Source organism: Hesperophylax consimilis, chromosome 3 (assembly GCF_061612785.1).
Source record: "Hesperophylax consimilis isolate HC1 chromosome 3, BYU_Hcon_1.0, whole genome shotgun sequence".
Lineage (NCBI taxonomy): Eukaryota > Metazoa > Arthropoda > Insecta > Trichoptera > Limnephilidae > Hesperophylax > Hesperophylax consimilis.
This window is the reverse complement of record NC_142838.1, coordinates 2,128,998-2,152,058: the sequence shown is the minus strand read 5'-3', so window position 1 is coordinate 2,152,058 and position 23,061 is coordinate 2,128,998. Positions and strand designations below refer to the sequence as shown.

The following is a 23,061-nucleotide window of genomic DNA, read 5'->3' as shown; positions in this document are numbered from 1 at the left end:
TTAGTCTAAACATTGTTCGCCAATAAATAGACCGAATTTAAATAGAATACTATATACGCAATTCATTTCACTCCATTCGCTGTAACAACCCACGTTTATTGGGGATGCGATAGTCACACAGACTCCGAGCAGTTGAGACTCTTGTGAGGTATTATTTTGTTTAATTGTAGGAATAATACAATAGTAGTAAAACATTCTTAAAGCGGTAATGAACTTCAGAAACATTTAACAAAAGCTGAAATCTTATGGCAATAAAACTCAATTGTAGGCTAATAAAGAGCTTTGTAAATACTCCAAGCTGTTTAAATATGCATTCTTAAGGCAAGTACCTTATAGGTACCGGGAAGTAATAAAGTAAAATAAATGTCTTCATCGCCTTCCTCGAGGATTAAGGGTGCGAAATGTACGCGGACATTGTGCCGAAGCCCGCCTCTTCCCGCTTCCCGCTTCCCGCTTCCCGCTTCCTCCCCAGAAGTTGACCTTCCGGAGAAGCCGGATGTCGGAGGAAGTTAACAAAAAGTATTAACTAAAAACTGTCACTCTCCGGTGATCTATTGTACCCGAGAATTCGAGGTTCAAACACTGCGTTAAGTCAAAAGTGAAAAAGATTCACCGAGGACTTCGTAATCGATTCTGATACCTTCAAGTTGCATATTCACGTTCGTGACATTCTAAATTCTTAAAGATACTAAAATAAGCTGACAGTTTTATAGACATAAACTGTACGTTTAGATATTTAAAAAGAAAAATATTTTTTAAACAACATTTATTGTATAACCAACACCCCTGACATAGGTCACCCCAAGTGATTTGCTACGTTTGGTGACTGAGCAGGGGCGCCCAGGTTCATGGGGTTTGACTAGTTCTTGGCGGCCCTGCGTTTGCCCACCTACTGCGTGGCGTGTCCGGTCAGGAGAGAATGGTTGAGGGAAACCGTTTAACCTCTTCAGCAGGACTCTCTCTCGACCCATAGCGTTGCACCGTAGTGGGAGTGGGAGCGTTGCACTCCTCATACCTTTTTCCTTCCCATAACTTTCGGACCTTCCTTTCTCTAAAAGAGACCCCCGACACAGCATTCTTAAAGATGACACAAGACTTCCTGTGTGGTGTGAGTTAATGTAAAAAAAACAGTTTTAATGAGATACGCCAGGCTCACGAAATTGAAAATTAGGTACAAGCATTTATCCAAGCATTATTATAACATGATTTAATTTTCCTAAAAAAAATAATTTTATTATTTATTATTAAAATGAAAGATAAGTTAACTTAAAAAAAATAATTTATTTATTGAAATTGTGAAGCGGATATACAAATTAACACTATGTTACATAAAATTTAATAACCCGGTTAGTAGAAGATATTCTTGGGTTTAACTGTGGAGCTAATCTGTTAATAATTTTAATATCAAATTTTAATCTATTTACAAAACATGTGTGTAAGATTAATTTTGGTTCTTTTGATTTATAAAATATGCATTGCCAACACCAGTTGCCAATAATTTTTATGTTTTCATTCTTAAGTATATGTATCTCTTATATTATCATCGTTTTAATATAATTTGGTAAACAAACATCAACTAACTTTATGTTTTTTTTTTTTTTTTTAATTTTTTCTCAAAATATTGAGTTAATTTATCTTAATTTTTCCAGTCCTAAAACTGGATTCCTAGTTAATGTATAAATTTATAGATCCTGTACTGAATGAAATAAATAAATTTAAAAAAAAAATACTTGAAAATAGTAGGCATGGTTTCATAACATTATACAGGACGTCAAGGGACGTACTTAACTTAATTTAACCAGTGTATTTGGAGTTAAAAATGTAAATGATATTTTGGTCGATCCTAGGGGTTTGGGCGGTTAAGTTACCAGAAAGTGGTGTGGTTACACATATGGGAGATTTTTTTTTCAAATCATTATTCGAAAATAAATGAAAAATAAAAAAATAATCTCAAAATTTCATCTGAGACCGAAATTTTCTCATAAATATTTTACTCAAAATATAGTCAAGAATCACTGGTTAAGTACGTCCCTTGATTTTTTAAATAAATTAATTCTTGTCTTGCCTTTATTTTCCTTTTGTGCGACGGAGAGCGCCGATTCTGTTAACATTGAATAAAAATCCAACAACCATTTAAATAGAAAAAAAATCAAAGAAACCCATACAACGCATACCTTATAGTTCTTCCACCAAGGGTTCAAAGAAAATTTATCCGACGACAAACTGCTTGGTACATTATTTTATTTTTTTCTCGGCCATGCTGAAATCTACATCTACTGGCAAAAACAGGTCTGTAAAGCCATAAGTGCCACACGCACCCTTATGAAACGCCGAAACGTGATGAGGCATAAGGGCTGGAATTAATGACAAAGGAGGTTTAGCCCGAAATACTGACAACCAAATAAGTAACGGATTCTGGAAGAAATGCAATGAGTGAGATACTGCTTGATTGATGCGGATTTAATAATAAACAACTAAACAATACTTGTGCCTATTTTATCGTTTTAGTCTTATAATGTACCTATGTTGATTTTAAAATAGTATTTTTATCGTTTTTCAGTATCATGAATTTCATATAGTTCAGCTTAGTATCCACTTTCAAAACCATAATTGAAAACGTCAAATTCATTTATTACAAAAGAAACCGAAAATAATGACATACGTCTACAGTTCATATGTATTGTAAGTCATTATCGTCCTACTATGAGTTTCGTAACTCATCGAGATTGCTCTAGCAAGAAATAAAAATATATACGTATATATATTGCAAATTGAAAATCGAATAATGTGATCTCTTTTGATTGGATGCCCCTGATACATAATGCATGTAAGTTTTTCTCGTCTTACAATGAGTTTTGTAACTCATCGGGATTGATCTAGCAAGAAAAAAAAGATTTGTTGCAAATGGAATTATTTGATCTCTATTGATTGAATGCCACTGCTTCCATCAGGCATGTGAAAGTTAATGGTAATTAAAATGTAACCTAGATTCTACTATTTTCATTTTTCAGATGTCAAATAAAACATATTATGTGTGAAGAAGTTGGGTTGGCAAATTCAATAGACATTAATTGCAATAATAGTGTAGTCTAGCATTTGACATTTCAAAAGACATCACTTCTTCAGCGGACAGTATTTTTGTAAGTTTGGCATCGAACCAGGCGAAAACAAAGTGAAAAAATGGTCTACCCAGCTCTAGTTTAATTTTCCGCGTGCCAAACTTGCAAGCCAAGTTTCGGAACCGCTCACGGACTTCTTTTTGAGTTTCGGCTTACTCAACGCCCTCGTTCATGTCAAATTAGACTTAACTGTGAGTTAAACCGAAGGTTAAACTGTATCTCTCATACGTATTATGTTATATAAACAAAATAGAGCGAAGATTGATTTCAAACCTGTGCCAAGCAAATGGGGTTTCGAGCATTGTTTTTGTTATTAAATTATTGTTTCTTTACATGTATTTTTTTACGTAAGAAATTTTAAGTTCACTTAAACAAGCCTGTGTAGAGGTTAATAATTTTACAAAATAATAAAGAAAACTCAAAGATTATATATTGAGAGAAAAATACTGTTACATTAATGTTTCCACGAATTGGGTACCTATTAAGCTAATTCCATTCAGTTTATTACAGTATAATGCAGTAAATATGTAGAGTGACCATGGTATACATTGACTGTACAATTTTTTTTTATTAAAATTATATTGTAAAAAATTACAACAAACTATTATTTTCAAATGGACCAGAGCGAATATAAAAAAGAATTACTTTATAAACGGACAAGGACGAATTAATAAATTAATGAGTAAAACCTCCGATTGTAATATTTAATCACTTAAGACAATATTAGCGGTTCTCAAACTAAAATTTTAAACAGAAAAAGATTCGGTCGTATATTGGAAATGTTTTAAGGCGATGCACTACGTCGTGTAATATTTTATATTGAGCCGCTATCAATAACAACCCTTGCGTAGATGGCGATAAGGTTTAAATTCCCGCTTAACACCATCCGCCTGTTTTGATTTATGCAAGAAAAGAACATGGCCAAAAAGTGCCTTTTATTTTATTTTGTGGATGTTCAGGCATAAATATTTAATTTTTTTCGATCATTTTATGAATAACTTAATTTGCCACATAATACAATAAAATCATAACCGAAAATGGGTTCGTAAGTAGGAGATTTTGAACTTTAAAGCAGTTTTCATAGGCTTTTACTTTTAATTTTTTTCTGGACTTATAAAAAGACTAATCTAAAAAATACTCGATTATTTTAAAGGCCAAGATGTATTCTACTCGCAGTATTTAATTAAAGCATCTGAAACATTTCTAGGCGACAAAACTTTCAAAACAAAACACATGATTTTGCATTACTACGTATGGCATCGCCTTAAATCGAAAAAAAAAACAAAAATTTCATCTGAGATCATTTCCTAAATGCGACCGAATCTTTTTCTGATTTTTCTGTTTAAAATTTTCAATTGAGAGGCGCTAATATTATCCACAATGTAGAAATAAGTATAATCATATGTTTTATTAACAAAATATCAGTTGTTTTCTCGGATGTGGGTCCTTGAAGTGGGTAAATGTAGAAAAATTGAATTGGGAAATCACTAGGGTTACACTAAATAATAAAGCTAAAACCATTATTCCACCATGGTTATCATATTGAGTCTTACTTTGATTCCGAAATGAGGTACAAATACACTTTACATTATTATGATAGTATAAATGTTCGTAAATTAGCCGATTATCACAGTAGTGAAAGAGCGGATAGCTCTCTAATTATGAACCTGGAGATTGGAATATTTTATAAAGGGCCGTTTTAACCTCCTTCTTGAGAAGACTTATCACGAGTAAACAAGCACTACCTCTGTTTAATTTTATCTCAGGGTTATTATAACACACACATTTTAAAGTTGATGGTGCGTGAAGTGAAATATTCCCGTGTAAAATTATCCACGGCCAATAGACTAAACTTTGATTTAATTTTAAATTTTTTAACTGATTGTGTGAATTCAGACAAGCGGTAATGGAGTTTACAGTCAGAAAATAATTTTATTTTTTTTAATAAATAACTCTAAAGTTGAAATTTTTAATTATTGACAAATTTCGTGATTTTTAAAGTTTACCGAGAGTGTTCATTTAACAGGTAAATTTCTGGTCGAATGTGATTAAAAATTGACAATGATTGTTTTTAAAATGCAAACATTCGAAAAAAACTTTCAGTTTCACAAATCCAACAATTATAATACCCTTTAGTTTTTATTTATTGACATATTCCACGCCCATGCGGGCTTTTAAAAACATTTAATAAATATAATAGTGTAGTGTAGCAGTAATTAGGAAATAAAAATATGCTATTCGTCATATGGAAATGAAATGTAGAAGAATATTATTATGTGTAGCTTAGTTAATAATATTATTCAGGTATGTTGCCATAGTCTTCTTGTAACTATATACCGTGCAATTGAACATATCTACAATTTCTGCGAAATTATTGCCAACTGTTTATAATCAAGGTAAGTATGACTATGTTGAAGGTGATTAGACTCAATAAATCAGGGCGGTCTACAATTCTATTAAAAATTTTAAAAGTTAAATTCAATTCGGAAACCCGTCATCAATCAGAAAGTTTTGATAATTTCAATTCTTTTATCAAATGGTTGTAATTTATAGTTTCTATTGGAAGACCGAATTTAAAGTTAACATATCTTATAAATTTATGCTGATTTTTTTCAATGGAATCAGAGTGGATTTCAAAGTGAGTTGACCAGATAGAAGAATTATATTCGACTTGACTTAAAAACTAAAGAAGAATATAAGATTTTTAATGTTGATAAGTTTTTAAGGTCTCTGCCATTTAGGAAAATGAACCCAAGCATTTTAAATCATTTATTTGTTGTTGTACTGATGTTGGAATGAAATTTAAATTTGGAATCAAAAATGATGCCAAGATCATTAATTAAATTTACAGAGATGAGAGTAGCATTGTTAATTTTATATTGAATGTTGAATCGTTGATGTATTCTAAAAAATCTTACTATGTGGCATTTACTAATGTTTAAATAAATTTTGCACCAATTTTATTTGAATGTGAATAAAATCATTTATTGTCTTTTATTAGTTGAAAAAGCTTTAGATCGTCGGCAAAAAGCCTCATGAACATTAGTATCAAATTCAGTAACGACATCATTAATAAACGGTAAAAAAGTATTCGATCTAAATTTTACGGGTCTACGCTAGATGCACAATAATTTAGTACAACCAATCACTTAAAACAAAGACATACTTAAAAATACCATTGGCCTTTTTATTTTTTTTATTTTAAAACCAACCATGTATTTTTATGATCTGCCAGTTTTACGTGTCATATCCCTTACTATCGATTTAAATACCCTATAACTCCCAAGGAATAATGCCCTTCAAAAGGTTGTTTACTGTCTCCCACTGTTAGCATATTCAAATTTCGCGCTCCTTTTTATTTAAGGTAGTGAGGTACGTATGTAGGAGGATTTCGGATCCTTTGGCTGAGTCGGGGACAAAATTCCGAGCCACAGCAAATTCACCCTTGTGTACTTTGCGAAGTTTGGTGGCCGGAGATACTAAAGACAAACAACGCCGTGTGTTACTTTCCTATAAATCCCATTCAACTTGCTTCAGCACAAAAATTGAATTCGCATAGGAAATTAATAAATCAAGAATGTGAGTGAGTTTAATTTCTTTGGCAGCTAAAAATAAAGACGCCGTTTAAAAAATATTACAGTTTCTAACCACTGGAGCTTATTTGATCATATTTTTACCAATTTGCAAAACCCCCGAGCTTTCGCTAGTCAAAATGTAATTCATTTGAAAAGATTTTTTTTTAGGATTTAAAAGACTCGATCTATTGAGAAGCATGTACAAAAAATGTTATTAACAAATTCCCATAGATGGGATTTTGTTTATAAATATTTTGTCTACTATTCAGAATCCCTTGGTATGGTATCAGTATCCGACGGTTGCAATTGTTTGCTTCAAGACAAAGATTTTCCGTGTTTTCTTGTCCTTTATACTCTGCAATCTTTCCATAATGAAATAAAATAATGAAAGAAAAATAATGTATATCGTTATTTTTGTAAATGCTTGCAAAGGCGCTTTGCCGAGGAAGACTAAAGCTTCAAAACACAATGTGGTAAAATTGCTTTTTGCTAATGTTGACCGTTGATATTTGCTCCAATTATAAAAAAATACGTTTCCAAATTTCTAAAACAAAGGTGAAAATATTGCGAAGATGCAAGGAGAAAAAAAAAACACGAAAGCACGGCGCGTTGTGGACACGTCTCTACTGTTTACCTCACGTGAAAAACATTGTCGTTTTAATTTTTTGTTTCAAAATCATTATTCCTCCTAATATCTCCAGTTAAGTATTTATTTGAAGAAATGTGGAAAAGGGTACTCTTCGAAGTAAAGACAAAGCTTTCAATTTACTGTAGTTCAATGGGTAGAATTTTTCCTTATTTGAAGCGCTTTCCAAATGATAAAATACTTCTGTATATAAACATAGCTAACGGGTAGAAGTAGCGGTCCTTTTTGTTCGTCCCTAAAAGCGGTGATAGCCGACTTGTGATTGTTTAGTTGTTAGTTTGGTTGGATTCAGAGTGTAATTGAACCGATTGATTAATCACCTTGCAGAGCCCTGCGAGAAGACGTTTTGCCGCTGGGGCGCTCTGTGCGTGATAGGGTTGGATGGGCGGGCTCGCTGCCAGTGTCCGGCGGACTGCGGCTCCGCTGGTAGCAGCGCGGCGGGCTCGGCCTCCGGGGGCCAAGGGGGACCCGTGTGCGCCACAGACGCCCGCACCTACCGATCGCACTGCGACCTGCGCCGGGACGCCTGTGAGCGACGCCTTAATATCAGGGTTCTTCATGAAGGGGAATGTGGTATGTATTCACGCACCAACGTAGTCACAAGTTGAATACCTCTTTAGTTTTTCCCAACATCGAGATTTAAATCTCATTTCCAGTATTGTCACATCCAATCTCCTTAGTATCAAGCCATGTTATGACTAGCGTAATCATATATGAACAACAACAATGTTATTATCATTATACAACTTAGCCTTCCACATGATAACATAATTTTAGAATTTTTGCACCATATAATAGTAATAATACACTCATCTTTTTTTCATGTTGCATCTCATCAATTCAGTAGTTTTTGAAACAAAAGATCACTCTTTCAAAATTATACTTACTTATGAAGTTCATAAACTCATGGGTACTACCGGTACTAACGGGTGTTCATAAAACATTTTTCAATTTCAAGTATGTAAGTATTTAATTTATTGGGGAATACTGTTTTACTAACTTTACAACATTCACATGCCCAAAGCCAGAACAAAGCGGAAAACATCAAAAGGCAATTCAACTCAACTAATACAATCAAATACATACAAACAAGAAGTTAGGGAGAATCAACAAACTTTTCCTGAAGGTACACAATCTCCCTTGTAAAACAAATAAAACAAACTAAATAGTTTGGCCGGGATTAAGATGATCAGGCACTTTTTCATATTATGAACAAATGGCGGAATCACAGCCCCGTGGTCTAACACCCTAACAGTTCTCTACCGTTCCATTACACGTAAACTACACACATGAATAGTAGAATAGAAGGATCACATCTGATGCCTGATGCCCCTCGCTATGGAATTATACTATTACACAGGGACGAGTTGGTCCCAAAGCTCGTCAAATTTTATATTGCGGGTTGGGGGAGATTGCGGGTTCAAGTACTAAAAATATAATTAGAATCTGTTTATTCTAGCCTAAATAATAATATTACACGTTTATTGTAAATTGTTTATACATTTTTTACAACGTGAAATTTTCCGGACATTGAGTTTGGCTCTTTCACTTTATAACTTTTAAAACCAAATATTTCATGTAACATGTCATTTCTACCAGGAAATGTTTTAGCATCATCAATACTTGCTTTCAAACGGGCCGAAGAATGTACTTGAGCTGCTCCCAAGCAGAAAATAAATAATTAAGCAGTCAAAAGGGCAAACTAAAGTGTGAAACCATTTGTGACTATGATGGTGTACACTTACCTTGCCATAAATGTTCTAAAAAGTATTTAATAACTTACTTGTTGGTTGGGAGCGGCTTCTCGTACGTTGTGTCGCCCCTTATAGAGGCAACTAATAATATTTCGGATTTGATAATTAATTTTTATCATTAGATGGGATTAAAAATAAATCATTTAATGTTAGTGATTGATTCCAGTCTAGAACTACTGTGAAGTGTATAAACATGTAAAACATATCACTACAGTAGTGTTAATAGTTTGGTACTTAGGCATAGTTTAGTTGCACGTAATAATATTTGATAATCTAAATAATATAAATCATTTCTATGTTTTCAGAAAAAATCACAGAATTATTTTTTATTAAATAAATATGATAAATCCGTTGGTTAGGAATTATAAAACCCTTTGAAAGGCTCATAGGTAACAGTATTACGGTGAAAATGAACTGATAATTATTGCAAATTATCGAATAACTGATTTAACGCCTGAAAGTGATTGAAGTAAATCGACGGCCTTCCAAGATGTACATATAAGATGAGGAAAGATCCCGAATTCTGCTTTGGAATGTATTTCCCTAAAATCTACTCATGGGTATGTCTCAATTAATCTACATCACGGAGAAAGAGGGGGTGCAAGAGGGGAGGGATGGGGCACGCCCCCTTTGGGATGATACACAGCCTCCGGCAAAGGTGATTGATGCCTTATCACCCCTAACATCACTTTAATATCACCCTAAATGCCGTATTATGAACCACGTGTGATTGCGAACACAAATATAATATAATATGTAAATTACCAAGAGCCCTAAAATAAACTCGAATTTGAAAGTGAACATAACATTTAAAACGTTTTATCACGATCGCGTGCGATACGACAAACACATATTACAATATTGTAAAATGCCGGATGATTTTTATCTGTGTTATAAGAAAAAACAACTTAGATATTATTATAATCTAATTAAAAAAAAACAAACCAATCTTTTCACATATGAAAAGAACGGGTTTCATTCATGGGGTAGTAGGTAAACCACTTTGAATTTCACACAATACCACAACCTTGTTATTAGAAGTTCAACCTGTTTTCTGTTTGTGAGCACATTTTAGTAGGTCTTCAACAAAATTTTAATTCTGTTAGCTTTTCCAGGTAGCATGGAGCACGAGTATGGGTGATATTTTATCAAAATAGATTTATCAAAGGATCCGACATCAATGATGTAAATTTATTTTATTATTTTTGCTTCGCATTACGCCATTCAATAAAACGTTTAAATATCTTAATAATAATAATAATAATTGGATGACTTGTATAGCGCCGTTTTTGTGCAAAATTACCTCAAGGGCGCTGTACAAATTTATAATAATTTCTACAGTGATCTATGTTATTACTAACTATTTATGGAGATAATATACAGTACAATACTTACCTGGTAGGTCACTTGAGATTACACTTAATTAAAATTATCTAATTGTTTATTAGCGAAATTTAGATAAAGGATTTAGGACATAATTAGACAATTGGATATAACTAGACTTTCTCTCAGGAATGGTATATTTAATTTAAGGGTATGACAGCTTAAAAAGGTAAGTTTTTAGTTTAGACCTGAATTCTGTTGGACTTGTTATGGATCTTAGTTTAGAAGGGAGTTTATTCCCAGCCTTCGGCCCAGATACTCCAAAAGCGCTATCACCAAACTTAGTATTTGGTTTGCGCTTAGGTTCTATCAGTCTGCCTACAGCTGATGAGGTTGCTGATCTAAGAGTTGACTGCCCCAGACCAGTGTTTTTCGAGACGCATAGTTCAGAGATGTAAGGTGGGGCCATTTCATGGATGGATTTAAACACCATCCAGCACAGTTTTTACTGGATTCTTTCAGAGCACTTGAGCCAGTGAAGGTAACGAAGGTATTCTGAAATGTGCAAATATATTGAAACCCCGGTTATGAGCCGTGCTGCTGCATTAAACACTGATTGAAGTTTGTCAATTTGATATTTTGGAAGGCTGGCATAAATGCCGTTGCAGTAATCGAGACGTGAGACTACGTAAGTAATATTTACCAAGAGGATGGCTTTAATTTCAGGTTGACTGAAGATTTTTTCTCTTAAGATATTTACATACAATCTTTTCTGAATATTAAACAAAAAACTTTATGAACCACCGTCTTAAAACTTTTCTTGGGGATATTCATAGCAGAAAATGTTGCAGTTTTTAGTAAGAAAAGGCAAGATAGGAAGCTCTGGGAAGGAAAACGGTATTAGGACAAAATAATCTATCCTTTCTACTGCTTTGAGTGATGAGCGAGTCTGGCAGGAGAGGTCAAATGGCCTCTCAAACGGTATCTCTGCCAATCCGACCCGTTAGTCAGTTGGTGGGGAGATGCATCCGTCCGCCCAGCCACAACCTGGTCAAACCTCACCCCATAAACCCGGGCACCCCTGGAAAGAGTGTAAAGTCACCAAACATAGCATGGTGTTGGCAAGACTCTATTCGGATACCTGGAAGATAGGGTTAACTTCATGAGAGAATGAAGAATTATTCTAATCCTAAGTAGAGTGTTAAAAAAATGTAAAAAAATATTTAACAAATAATATTTATTTTTTATTTTTATGTGACACCTCACAAGAGTGTCTCTGCCTGTGAAGTGTACAGACAGGGGAACTATGTCACCACCCGGTTGGGCGGCGTTGTGAGGCGGAATAAGGTAGGGGCTGTAGGAAGGGATTTGTTAATGTGGGCCTTGAAGAGGCTCGGATTATAGGAGGAAGGAAAAACAGATGCTGGTAGCTCGTTCCACATACGAGCCGACTTACACAAAAACGAGTCGTAAAAACGGCCCGTTCTCATGAAGCCAACGTCAACCGTGAACGGGTGTTCAGTTCGTGTCCGTCGAGTTTCGCGCACGTGCACCGGTGCATCAGGAATCAATGCTGCTAGCTCCTTGGAGCAGGCTCCATTGAAATACCTGTTGAACAGACATTGCGTCTATGCATTAGAGAAGGCAATCGGTCTGTTAACAACGGATTTTCAATCAGACGGATCGCTCTCCTTTGCACAGATTCAAGCAGGCTTATTAAGTATTTTGGGGCACCAGCCCAAAGGTGGCTCCCAAATTCAATATTTGGGCGGACTTGAGACTTGTACAGGGTCAGCAGTTGGTCACTGTTGAAGAATCTTCTAGCCCTGTACAAGACGCCCAACTTCTTGGAGGCCTGATTTACTCGGGCTTCTTTGGATCCCCGATACTTGAGCCGGTCTGATATAGTAACTCCAAGCAATATAAGATTCTTTAGACAAATGTACGGTAAATTACATGTAGTCAGGGGCTTCAAACTGTCGCCAGTGTAATTCAATAATATGTATAACTTTACAACCCCGTCATATTTAACGGTGCCTTGAGAGAGTGTGTGGATGGCATTACCGTGAATAGCCAAGTGATCAATAATATTTATTATGCTGATGAAACATTGCTACTAAAAATGTACGCGGCATCGAATCGCTAGCACAAGGGGGACAATATAACAGTGCAAAATGCTACTAAAATCACTAATTAATCAAATTACCCTTTACACGTTGAATTCAATCCCACACGAAATAAGTACCACAAAAAAATACATCAAACTCGAAAATTAAAGAAAAAAAACAAACTAGAGTTAAATCATCCAGAATGTTACGTGAAATGGTTCTGTTAAGTAACGCGAAATGAAGGGTGTAGAATTTTTTACCAGCCTCTTCCCAATATCATTTTCCTATCCACTTAATTGTGGATGCCATAGATCCCAAAGGCTATTAGAAATCTTAAGCTTATTCATTAAAATTCAAGGAAATTAAATTGGACTTCTAAAAAATACACGTCATCTAAAAGACAAATCACCAGTCCATTGCTTCAATCTATATAAACAGATAAAATGAAAATGATATTATATCGTTAATTTTAGTTTGTTTTTTTTTTAAATGTCATTTGGTAATATTAGCACTTTATTATCTGTTAAAGAAACAAAATGCTCAAACTATTAGCTACTTCTATCCTTGGAATGAAAACAATAATCAATAGCATTTAAAATCTACGAATTCTTTTATCATTTTCCGGTCGTAGTGTTTCTCTTTTTATTGCTAATAAAATGTTAGGTGTAATGGTTTTTACGCTTTTATAGGCGACACCGGCAGACTTCCAACGATATAAAAACTGGAAAATTCATTCAGACCTTAATCTGGGAAAACTAAAATAAAAATGTTTTTATGCAATACATAACACCTTTTTATGTTTCTCATCATTTTTATCATGGCTCTGATTTAAGGTTAGGATCTTTATTTTACTATGAAAGAAAACTCAGCCACCGCCCTGAGTACCTTTTGACAATAATAACACAGGACGTGGCACGATAACGGAATTATTTACTGAAAAAATATTACTGTCCCGGGTGTAAAACGAGGGTGCAAAGATTTTTTTAACTGAACCTCAAAGTACTTATTAAAGCTTTAGCAAAATTTTCATATGACAACTCTTGAAAATAAAATTAATATTTCCCAATGAAAATATGAACAGAAAAAGATTCAGAAAATAAATAGGATTTTGTAATCCACTGGTAAAATGCAAAAATACACATATTTTAACCTGAATACCATACAGGTATCTCAAAGCTAGAATCCAGTGGGTGAATCCCATACTCTTAGGGAAGTTAAACACACACTTAAACGTAATCTAAACACGTACCCTGGTGGCGGACACTGTCCAAAACGTTAGATAACAAAAGAGGAAGCACAACCCTACAAAATTAATCGGAATAAGTTGTAAAGGAAGTTATTAATATTGCATTTTTCATTTTAAGCAAAGTTCGCTTTCTGAATTATGGTTTTTAACTCCAATCAGAATGTTATTCTGCAGTTTTATTTTTGTAGTTATCTTAAATTGTATACACGCAATCAATGCACCAAAGTCCAATCTGGTACCCACGACCTTTGGGATTAAATAGAAAATTTTTACTTTCCTTCCAAGGTGTTAACATTAATCGTGCAACCGATTTCCCCAATAATGTAAAAGCAAATGCTTTTATATGGTAATAGAAACCTGCTTTATTCTTACCTTGAGAAATCTTTAGCAAAACCTTCCCCCTAAAACTCCATCACAGCCGACTTTCATCTTCGAGTTATTTTTTCTAAGCCCAACGCTACCGAATCGGAAACATTTTTTCGACACCCACATCCCGAAACTCATCCATTTTTACTCTTCTGGGCTCATATTAAGCTCCCGAGTCGAGGATATATTAAAAAGCCAAAGCAAACATAACGAGGACGTGACAGATGGGGCAATACATTCTGAATTAGTGATTTGTATGACATTACTCCGCTCAATGGCTCGCTCGGGCCCAAAAACAAGGCCTCAGTCCCCGCTAAATCAATACATTAACTCCTTGAGGTACGAACTTTTTTTTCTTATTTTTTACCTTTTTTTTTTTTTAATCAATTGATGTAACTTATAATAACGAGGAAAAAATATTTAAAAAAAAATTGGACTGAAGGCTTTTCAGGAATGAGGTGGTCAAAATTTTATACCACAGTACACATGGGAAAAAAATATTAGGTTCAAATCAAAAGTTTATTAGAAATAAAAAAAGGCCATTTTATATGACTAATTGTGGAAATTTTCAAAACAGTTTTTATCTTTTTTTACACAAAGGGGTACTTTGCAAACACAACATATCCAGTTGGAACGTATGGGCCTGTCTTTTGTACTACAATTCGCACAACGACGTGAAGTAGTATGTTCTGGCCGGTGGGCGCTATTTTTCAGACGTATTTCAGGGTCCACGTAAGGCTTATGTCTCTTAATTTCCACCACCTCCGATGTGGACCCACGCTTTTTGGTGCATTTCAGCTCCTCTTCAGCCAAAAGTCCTCTGTAAACTTGCCTCCTGAAATCTTTGAGCCTCAATGGATTGTCTTTGTCAGCCTTACCCAACTTGCAGAGCTCTGTGTAAACTATGTAAGAATTTACAATTGTTGCATCTAAAAAGTGGAAAAATAAACGATGCCACCATTTTTTAGACTTTCTGTTTATCGAGTAAACCGCCTTCTTTTGATCAAACTTGTCCACATAATTCATGCAGTTGTTATAATTATTTAGAGCCAACGGACATGGCACCCTTGTGATCTCACCAGTTTTCTCTTTACGGTTGACATGCATGGCATCCTTTGGGTTGTGAAAGTTTGAAAGGAGGTGTACAGCTCTTCTATCTCTCCATTTTATCATGGAAATTCCTGTATCACTCACGTACCAGTCATATTCACCTCTTTTTAGATTTTTATCATCCTTCATCTTAGGCAAATATTTTCTGGTTGATTGGACAGTTCAACATGAGCGAATATTCATATCTTTCAGCTGTTTTTGTAGGGGGTAGCAATTAAAATAATTATCAAAGTAAACTGTGTAGTTACGACCTTGAATAGATTGACAAAAATTTAAGACAACTCTTGGCCCTAAGTTAGACTCAGCGTAGTCACCAATTTTTCCTGTGTATATTTCAAATTTTAAGTTGTATCCATTTTCTGCACACATCATCCAGATCTTATAGCCTCTTTTAATGGGTTTTTTGGGCATGTATTGCTTCAATGTGCTGCGGCCTTTGAATTTGACCATGCTCTCGTCAATTGCCAAAGTAGGTGATGGCTTGTAATTTCGATCAAAGGTGTCTGACAAGCAGTTCAACAAAGGCCTTATTTTATATAATTTATCGAAATTAAGTTGACCTCTAGCAGGCATCAATGAATTGTCGTTGAGATGAAGGTTTGACAACAGCCAGCCAAACCTATGGACTGTCATAAATCTTGAAATATAGGGGTCGTGTAAATCAGGGGACGATGACCAATAGTCTCTATAACTGGGGGATTTTTTAATTCCCATTACTAAATTTAGTGCAATGAATTTTTTAATTTCCTGAACGGTTGTGGGTTGGTGATTTTTCCCGACTTGTTGTGCGTATAGATTGGTCTGGAAGCAGATATTTTCAATCAAACTAGGAGTCAAAAATTTCAGAAAAATTTCCAAAGGTGTGGGATTTTCCATCGTAAGAAAGTCATTATGTAGTCCTGTTTCTTCACGGAATTCACCAGGGAGGGCGGTATTGAACGTACGGCTCCATTTAGGCACGACTATAATCGCAGGTATGACAGGTGTAGATGCAGTTGTGCCTGGAACAGCAGCGGTGGATGACAAAACGGACATTGAGATATTAGGACTATACTGGGCAGATGGAGAAGACGATACTGGTCGGTTACGCGTACGCGAAAGATGAACATCAAAAGTAGATGGTGATTGTGAACCAGAAGGGCTGGATGTGCCTGCTATAGGGTGATCGAGTGTGGTAGATGAAGAAGACGCCGGGATTTGATTCCTCACACAAGATAGAGGCAGTTCATCATCATCATCGTCCGAAGAGGCGCTAACTGTGACATTTGCTAGATGCTCCTCCTGTAGATCCTCTTCCTCATTGTCTGAGCACCCATAACAACTGTCATCATCAGAAGGTATCTCTTCTAAAAGTATTCCTGCGATTTCTTCTTGGCGAAGACCTTTCTTCGGCATGGTGTATCTGTAAAATTATAAAATCAGAATAACCATGTTGTAAGACTAAAAAAATTACCTCAAGTACGGTGGTCGAAAAGCAAAACCACCAAAAAATTTCGATTTTACAAAAAAATACTATATTTATAGACATTTCTTATTGATAATTCAACAAATGAAATACAAGGGCACTAGAATTCATAAGAAATGGACAAAAATTCGAAATACATACCGTTATATTTCACTTTAAAGTCGGAGATCACAAAAAACCACAATTCGCTGGCAATTGTCAAACACATAACCAAACCGTGCAAAGCCACCTATTATCGCTATTGGAAACTAAATAGTAGAGAATCTATGTCTCACATGGCATTTAAAAAACTTGTCAATAGATGGCCGTTTTAGCATAATTATTTATTTTCAAGGTGGCCGAATTTTGAAACCACAGTACTTCAAAGAGTTAAACCTCTGTGGCACCAATTCATATTTCCTGCGATCCTCGGCTCACTGATTTTTTTCATATGCTACTTTAGAGATGAAGGGAATTCGATTTTTAAATTGATGTCCTTGGCATAGTTTAATAAATCACCATTATTATTTAGAACCATCATTCCATAACTTTAATATTATTTTGATCATAACGGTTTATTCAAGTGAGAACTGTCGAAGTAGGAAAATGTTTTCACCCTTAAAAATACATATTTTTGCATTTTCAGTTAAAACATAAGTGTCGACTCTTAACAGTTTTCTGAACACAAGAGTTTGTAGATACCGATGTTTTTAAAAACAGGGGACTGGGAAGGCAAATAAACAGACTCTTGCCGAAATCAAAAAAAATAAATCAAAAAGATATTTCGACAGTTTTTTTTACCATTCTTTATTCATTGGTTTTACTTCATTCCACACGTACTTCAACCAATATACCGATTGAATAGCCCATAATAAACTGTGAAAACGAGGAGTGAAAAAATGGCTCCGAATCGTAGCGAGCCGAGTCCTTTATCCTGTGACAAATAGCCCAATGAGTGAATGTAAATTTCCCCTCGGAATTTGTCGGTTTTGCCTTCCGAAGGCATGCGCGCGCAGCCGGGGATTATTAGGATTGATGCGCCTGAAGGACCAATATCATGATAAGCCCAAGCCATGTTTCAACTAGGCATTGTCAACGATAAAAAGAAAGAATATACGCGCTTTTTCACCGACCTGTTTCATACAAATGAACATAGCACATTTTATTTGGACAGGTTGTTTTGTTTATACATTCGTAATGGAAATAATTCAGACAAGCGGTAAAGTACATGCCTATCAAAAATACTAATTGCGGTAGTGTGTCGTCTGTCTGTAACTTTTCAAAACTGATCGTAATAAATCGATAAAGTAGTAAACCTAATTATAACACAACATTTCAACGAGATTCTTTAGTTTTTACACTATCTACCTATATATTATTATAAATATTTTTTTACGGTGAATAATTTTAATAAAAATTCTGTATTTTATGTGTATTTCTTTGTAAAAATTTCTTCGGGTTAATCTTAATCAGTAAACTCTGTCCGTGATTTTTCTAGGGTTTGTGCCGTTTAGCTAGCTTGTAATTATCAATTTTACAATTATAATATCTTGTGAATTTTCACAGGTCTGAACAAGCATAATATGATTTTTTTTCGCAAAACTATTTTAGTTTTGCCATTTTAAAAATTGCAACTTATTTGTCAAGAATTCGGAGTATCCCGTGATTTTTCAAGGAGCTGTGCAAGTCAATAATGATTTACATGATATTTTGACAAACCATTTTCTTCGTACACAATATGATTGGACAATAACTTTTTTGGCTTATCCATAACACATTCAACTCAAGCGCGCGTCAAGTAGCCATTCACATTTAATTTTGTTGACAGTTGATTTATTTATTGTTGTTTTTTAAGTTTTAAAAAAGTGTTTCCTAAGTTTAAGCACTGATATAATATACTCATTAGATTTTAAATAACTTTTAATTACGAAAATAAAACAAAAACATGTATTAAAGCTCAGGCACGACTCGTCACGTTTCAAAGAATAACTATTATTTACGTTTTAGTGAATTCGTTTCAAAGAATAACTATTAGTTAATTCGTTCCTTGTTTTTAGGGGACGTTGAAAATTTCGATGGCTTTTTGTTTTTTATGGATAGTTTGGATATTTACATTAATGCACCGAGAAGTATTGTATTTCAGGGGTTATCACGTAGCCGCAGAGGTAACAAATATATTTTTTGTATAGGTAGTACAAGTAGAAAAATGAGAATTGCTAATTTATTCAATATGTATCTCATCAAATTATTTGTAATTCCCGATAATGTATTTTAAATCTACTAAAAGTTTAACGAGAGACATTTTAATGCATTTTTGAAAAGTCTGCTATTCAGTTTTAAACCGGATCACCAAGAATTTGAAAAGATTTTTAATTAATTGGAAATATTCATTTTCTCCTTGTAGTTCCGTGTAGACACGACACGCAATTACAAACAGGTAAAAAAGTGACCGATGTTGTTTTGGCGCAAAAATAAGTTTATAAGTTTCTTCCATCTTTTGCCATTTTATCTTATAGAATCAACAGAGTGTGAGTGCTTTTTCTTAGTTTTCTTCATTACAAAGTTAAAGTGCACAAATCTTATTTACACCTTTTTATAAATTAGTTTACGGTATCCACAATGCTACTTTTAGATGATTCGCATTAATATCATAATACAGTTACCACCACTATTATTTAATAAAACTAATCCACGAAACCGGAATCTTAAAACTCATAGCTCTCATCACTTTAATGAGCATTGTAATAATTGTCCCTCATTGGAAAATCTAAGCGTAAAAATTGATCGAAATTAAAAATGGATTGAACATATTAACTTTTTAAATTTAAAAATTAAAAATCTTAGTTAAGTTTTCAATAACATTAGGAATGTTATATCTACGTGGATTTATGCCAATAGCTGTTCGAGTATGGTATTTTCGGATTGAGCAGTGCAAATGAAAATATTCTAAAATAACTAATTATAACCAAAAAAGCCATAATGATAATTTTTCCTAAAGTTCATCTAAAAACTAGCACCGACAAAAGTTCCATTAAGAACTAGCACTTACGAAAGTCTCTGTAAGAACTAGCACTGACGAAAGTTCCTGTAAGAACTAGCACTGACAAATTCTTTAACTATTTTAACATGATGTCAGTAAAACATCTCTATTCTAAATCAATACCCCTTTATATTTATAAATAAAAAGCACAAAAAATAACAACTAACACGTATATTAGAAACACTAGATCTCAGGGCCAAAAATATATCTAAGAAGCAACTACACCTACAACATTTGGGCAAAAAAGCTTCCTTTATTTACTATGGTACTAAACTCAACAGAAAAATCCCACTCACATTAAAAAATCACAACAATATTATAACATCTAAGTCTAAAGCTGGTTCAAAACATTTGGAAATAAGAAATAGAAAATATAACGACACCAAATTCAGATTGAAACCGAAAAAACATAACTGAATCAAATAACAGGACAAAAAAAACGCTTTTAAATTTATTTATGATTACTGATAATTCATGCTTCTAAATTTTGATACTTTGTAAATTAAATCCTCAGCACGGGATATCCCAGCGAGAATATTATTATTTCTATTTATATTAAAAGTAAAAATATTTATTTATTGTTTTTGAAAAAGCTGAAAGAGTTTGATTTAAAACTTATTTTGATACAGGCTGACATTTATAACGAGCGTAATTTTTATGAATTTAAAAAATGGTGGAAATCGAATAATCTTATTTATATTGAAACAGCATTTAAATCGACCACTTACGCATACGCAGATGTGATGCAAAAACTTGTTACTTTATACTTTTCTTTGAGTTGTTGTACTTTTACATTTTATACTTTTCTTTGAGTTGTTGAACTCTTACATTTTATGCTTGTTACTTAATAATGTTGTTTGAGTTTTTGTACTCTTCCTATTCTTACTTTTGTTGATTGCACACGTTGTGCCGTATATATGAAAAAATATATAAAAAAAGTACTGAAAAATATTTTTTATATAAGGTGGGACACAAAAAGTTTTCATGTAGGTATATGAAAAGTCAACAATTGATTGTTTATTAACGTGTAATATTTAGTTCGTAATTGTTATCTAAACCCAATTAAAACTTTGTAAACTGATACGTTTGGTTTTGGGTCTGGAATAGATTGGAAATTGATCAAAATTCCCGCTGTAGTATCGATTAGCTTCAATAAAATATTCCATGTGTATCAACACCTTTAGTTAACATCGTATAGCCGTGACAACCGCCAGAATACATCGAGCCCCTCGTGTGTTTATGCAAACATGAAAACTGAAAGTGTACTGAAACCATTGAGTCTTGGATGCATAAGATTGTCTCTAACAGCAATGTTCTGGTGCTTGTAACGATATTACATGTGTTGTACCAGAGATTGAAAATTCTTGTAGGTACTCCTAACCATCCCCAAGGAACCCGGAAGACGATAGATGTTCCTAAATTATTAGGAATCTAAAGGTTCACTGCCTCCGTATACTTAAATCTCTTGCACGGGATCACAATATAAAAAAATGTTGAGTCTAAGCAAATTTTTAAGAGATTAGTTTTCTTGCTAATTAGAGCCCACGACAGAGACGTAAAAATAATATGCTATATCCAAATTTTCAAAAGTTTTTTATTGCATCTAGCATTGTGGTCAACTGGTCAAATAATTAGTTAGTTAATTAGTAGATTAATTAATAACCTTACATTAAATTCTTATTTACCTTCAACTGGCTTAGTTCCTTAATTAAAATTACATTGATTTCATAATACATCTACCTACTTACATAATATTTGTCAATAGTTTCCGCACTTCGGAATGAGGATTATACATTGTTTCGTTCCTTCTCATATTTTTAAAATTCACGTGCTTGCTTCCCCAGATTGAAAATTTGGTGGTCTAAAAGTCGGAACTTTATATCTCATATTTTTTGGCTGTCCCTTCCTAAAGAAATATTCCCTCGTCTAGCAAGCCTTACCTGAAATTGCCTCCCCTCATTCAAAATCTCATATCTTTTAAGTCTGAATTCGACTCCAGTCCTCCAAATAATTTTTAAATTTGCCCATTTAAACAAAAACCATATATGAATTCACCTTCCCTCTCTCCATAACTTGAAATTATGTTCTAGAAACCTGGCTTTTACCCTTGAAGGGGAAACAATTGAAAAAAAAATCAGTGGAAAGGAAAAATTCAAATATTGCTCTTTTGGTAGGGATCCTCCGGTGTATTTTGTGCCGATGGTTAAAACCTTTTTGTTTTATTTATCGACTAAAACGTTGTTTGTTGGTCTTTCCACTAACTTCAATATTTCATATTTTGGTGACAATAAAGTTAAGTATACTTTCATGTTTTGTTGGCAAAGCAAATGGTTTTCACGATAATAACCGTTTTACTGTTTGTATTTTGTATTACTTATAACAAAGGATCAAACGAATTAAAAATTTTACCGACACAATCCTGAAATTAAAATAAAATGTACTGGTAAATTCTACACAATAATCAATTGTTTTTTTCATAGGTCTCATTTGTTATTCCTACCTCCAATGGTATTTTTTTTAAAAACATTATGTGGTTTACCAAAGGGTGAATTTAGTTGGTAAATACGAAAAGGAGTGATGATTTTTTTTCTGTATTTACGATTGCATTCACAAAAATAATGATAACACGTGTATATCGTGTACCGTTGAACAAAATAATTCAGAGTTTGCAAAACTCGTAAAATTACATTGGTGCTATTGCTTTTATTTTTTTCTGTTAAACCGGCAGTTTCCTCGGGGAATACATTTTTAACATTCTAATAGCTGTTCAGATGTAGGTAATTTTCGAAATCCACTTTTTGCATATACCTAATAACTCTTTCATACCGGGAGCGTTATATTCGCGGCGCTGCGACGGTTAACTTCACCTACGTCGGATATTTATCATCAGAAAGTCGTAAAATTCTGGCACACAAATGTATCATCGTTGACATCAGCCGGTAATATATTTATATGAGTAAGTAACGCAAGGACCTGGAATGTAAGATCTTCTTTGAACCGAATACTTAACTCAGGTATATCCATCTGTGCAGGTACACACGAGTAGAAATATTACTCTCTTGTAAGATTTAGAACTAATACATCCCCAGTTCGTGTGTCATATTTCATTTACTGCAAAACATTTCTTAAAAGTGAGCAAATTGAAAGACTCCTAAATTTTGTGGTTAAAAATAAAAATAAGATGTAAGTTAACTTAAATATTCAACTCAGGATTCAAATTTAAACGTTCTCCACCCGCGAGCGCTATTGTTATGAAAGGAAATTTTAAAAGCAATTTAAAAAGTTGGAAGGCTTGCAAGGAAAAAATATACTTATACTGCTTTGTAGCGC

General features: G+C 33.9%; 1 protein-coding gene and 1 long non-coding RNA gene across 3 annotated transcripts in view; one reads left to right on the top strand and one right to left on the bottom strand.

Annotated features, from left to right (window-relative positions):
* LOC149424825 (agrin-like) overlaps positions 1-23,061 on the top strand; it is a 236,183-nt gene that overhangs the window by 81,683 nt on the left and 131,439 nt on the right. The window contains exon 4 of one of the 2 annotated variants that reach the window (XM_089650819.1): positions 7,668-7,913. The exons of the other annotated variant lie outside the window; for it this stretch is intronic. Coding sequence (XP_089506945.1) covers positions 7,668-7,913 — 246 coding nt within the window. The remainder of the gene's footprint in view (positions 1-7,667; positions 7,914-23,061) is intronic. 2 annotated transcript variants of the gene reach the window in all.
* LOC149424830 (uncharacterized) lies at positions 16,330-17,061 on the bottom strand. The gene is made up of 2 exons (XR_016305650.1): positions 16,854-17,061; positions 16,330-16,649 (listed from the first exon to the last, which is right to left on the bottom strand). It is a non-coding gene; the product is annotated as an uncharacterized LOC149424830 (long non-coding RNA).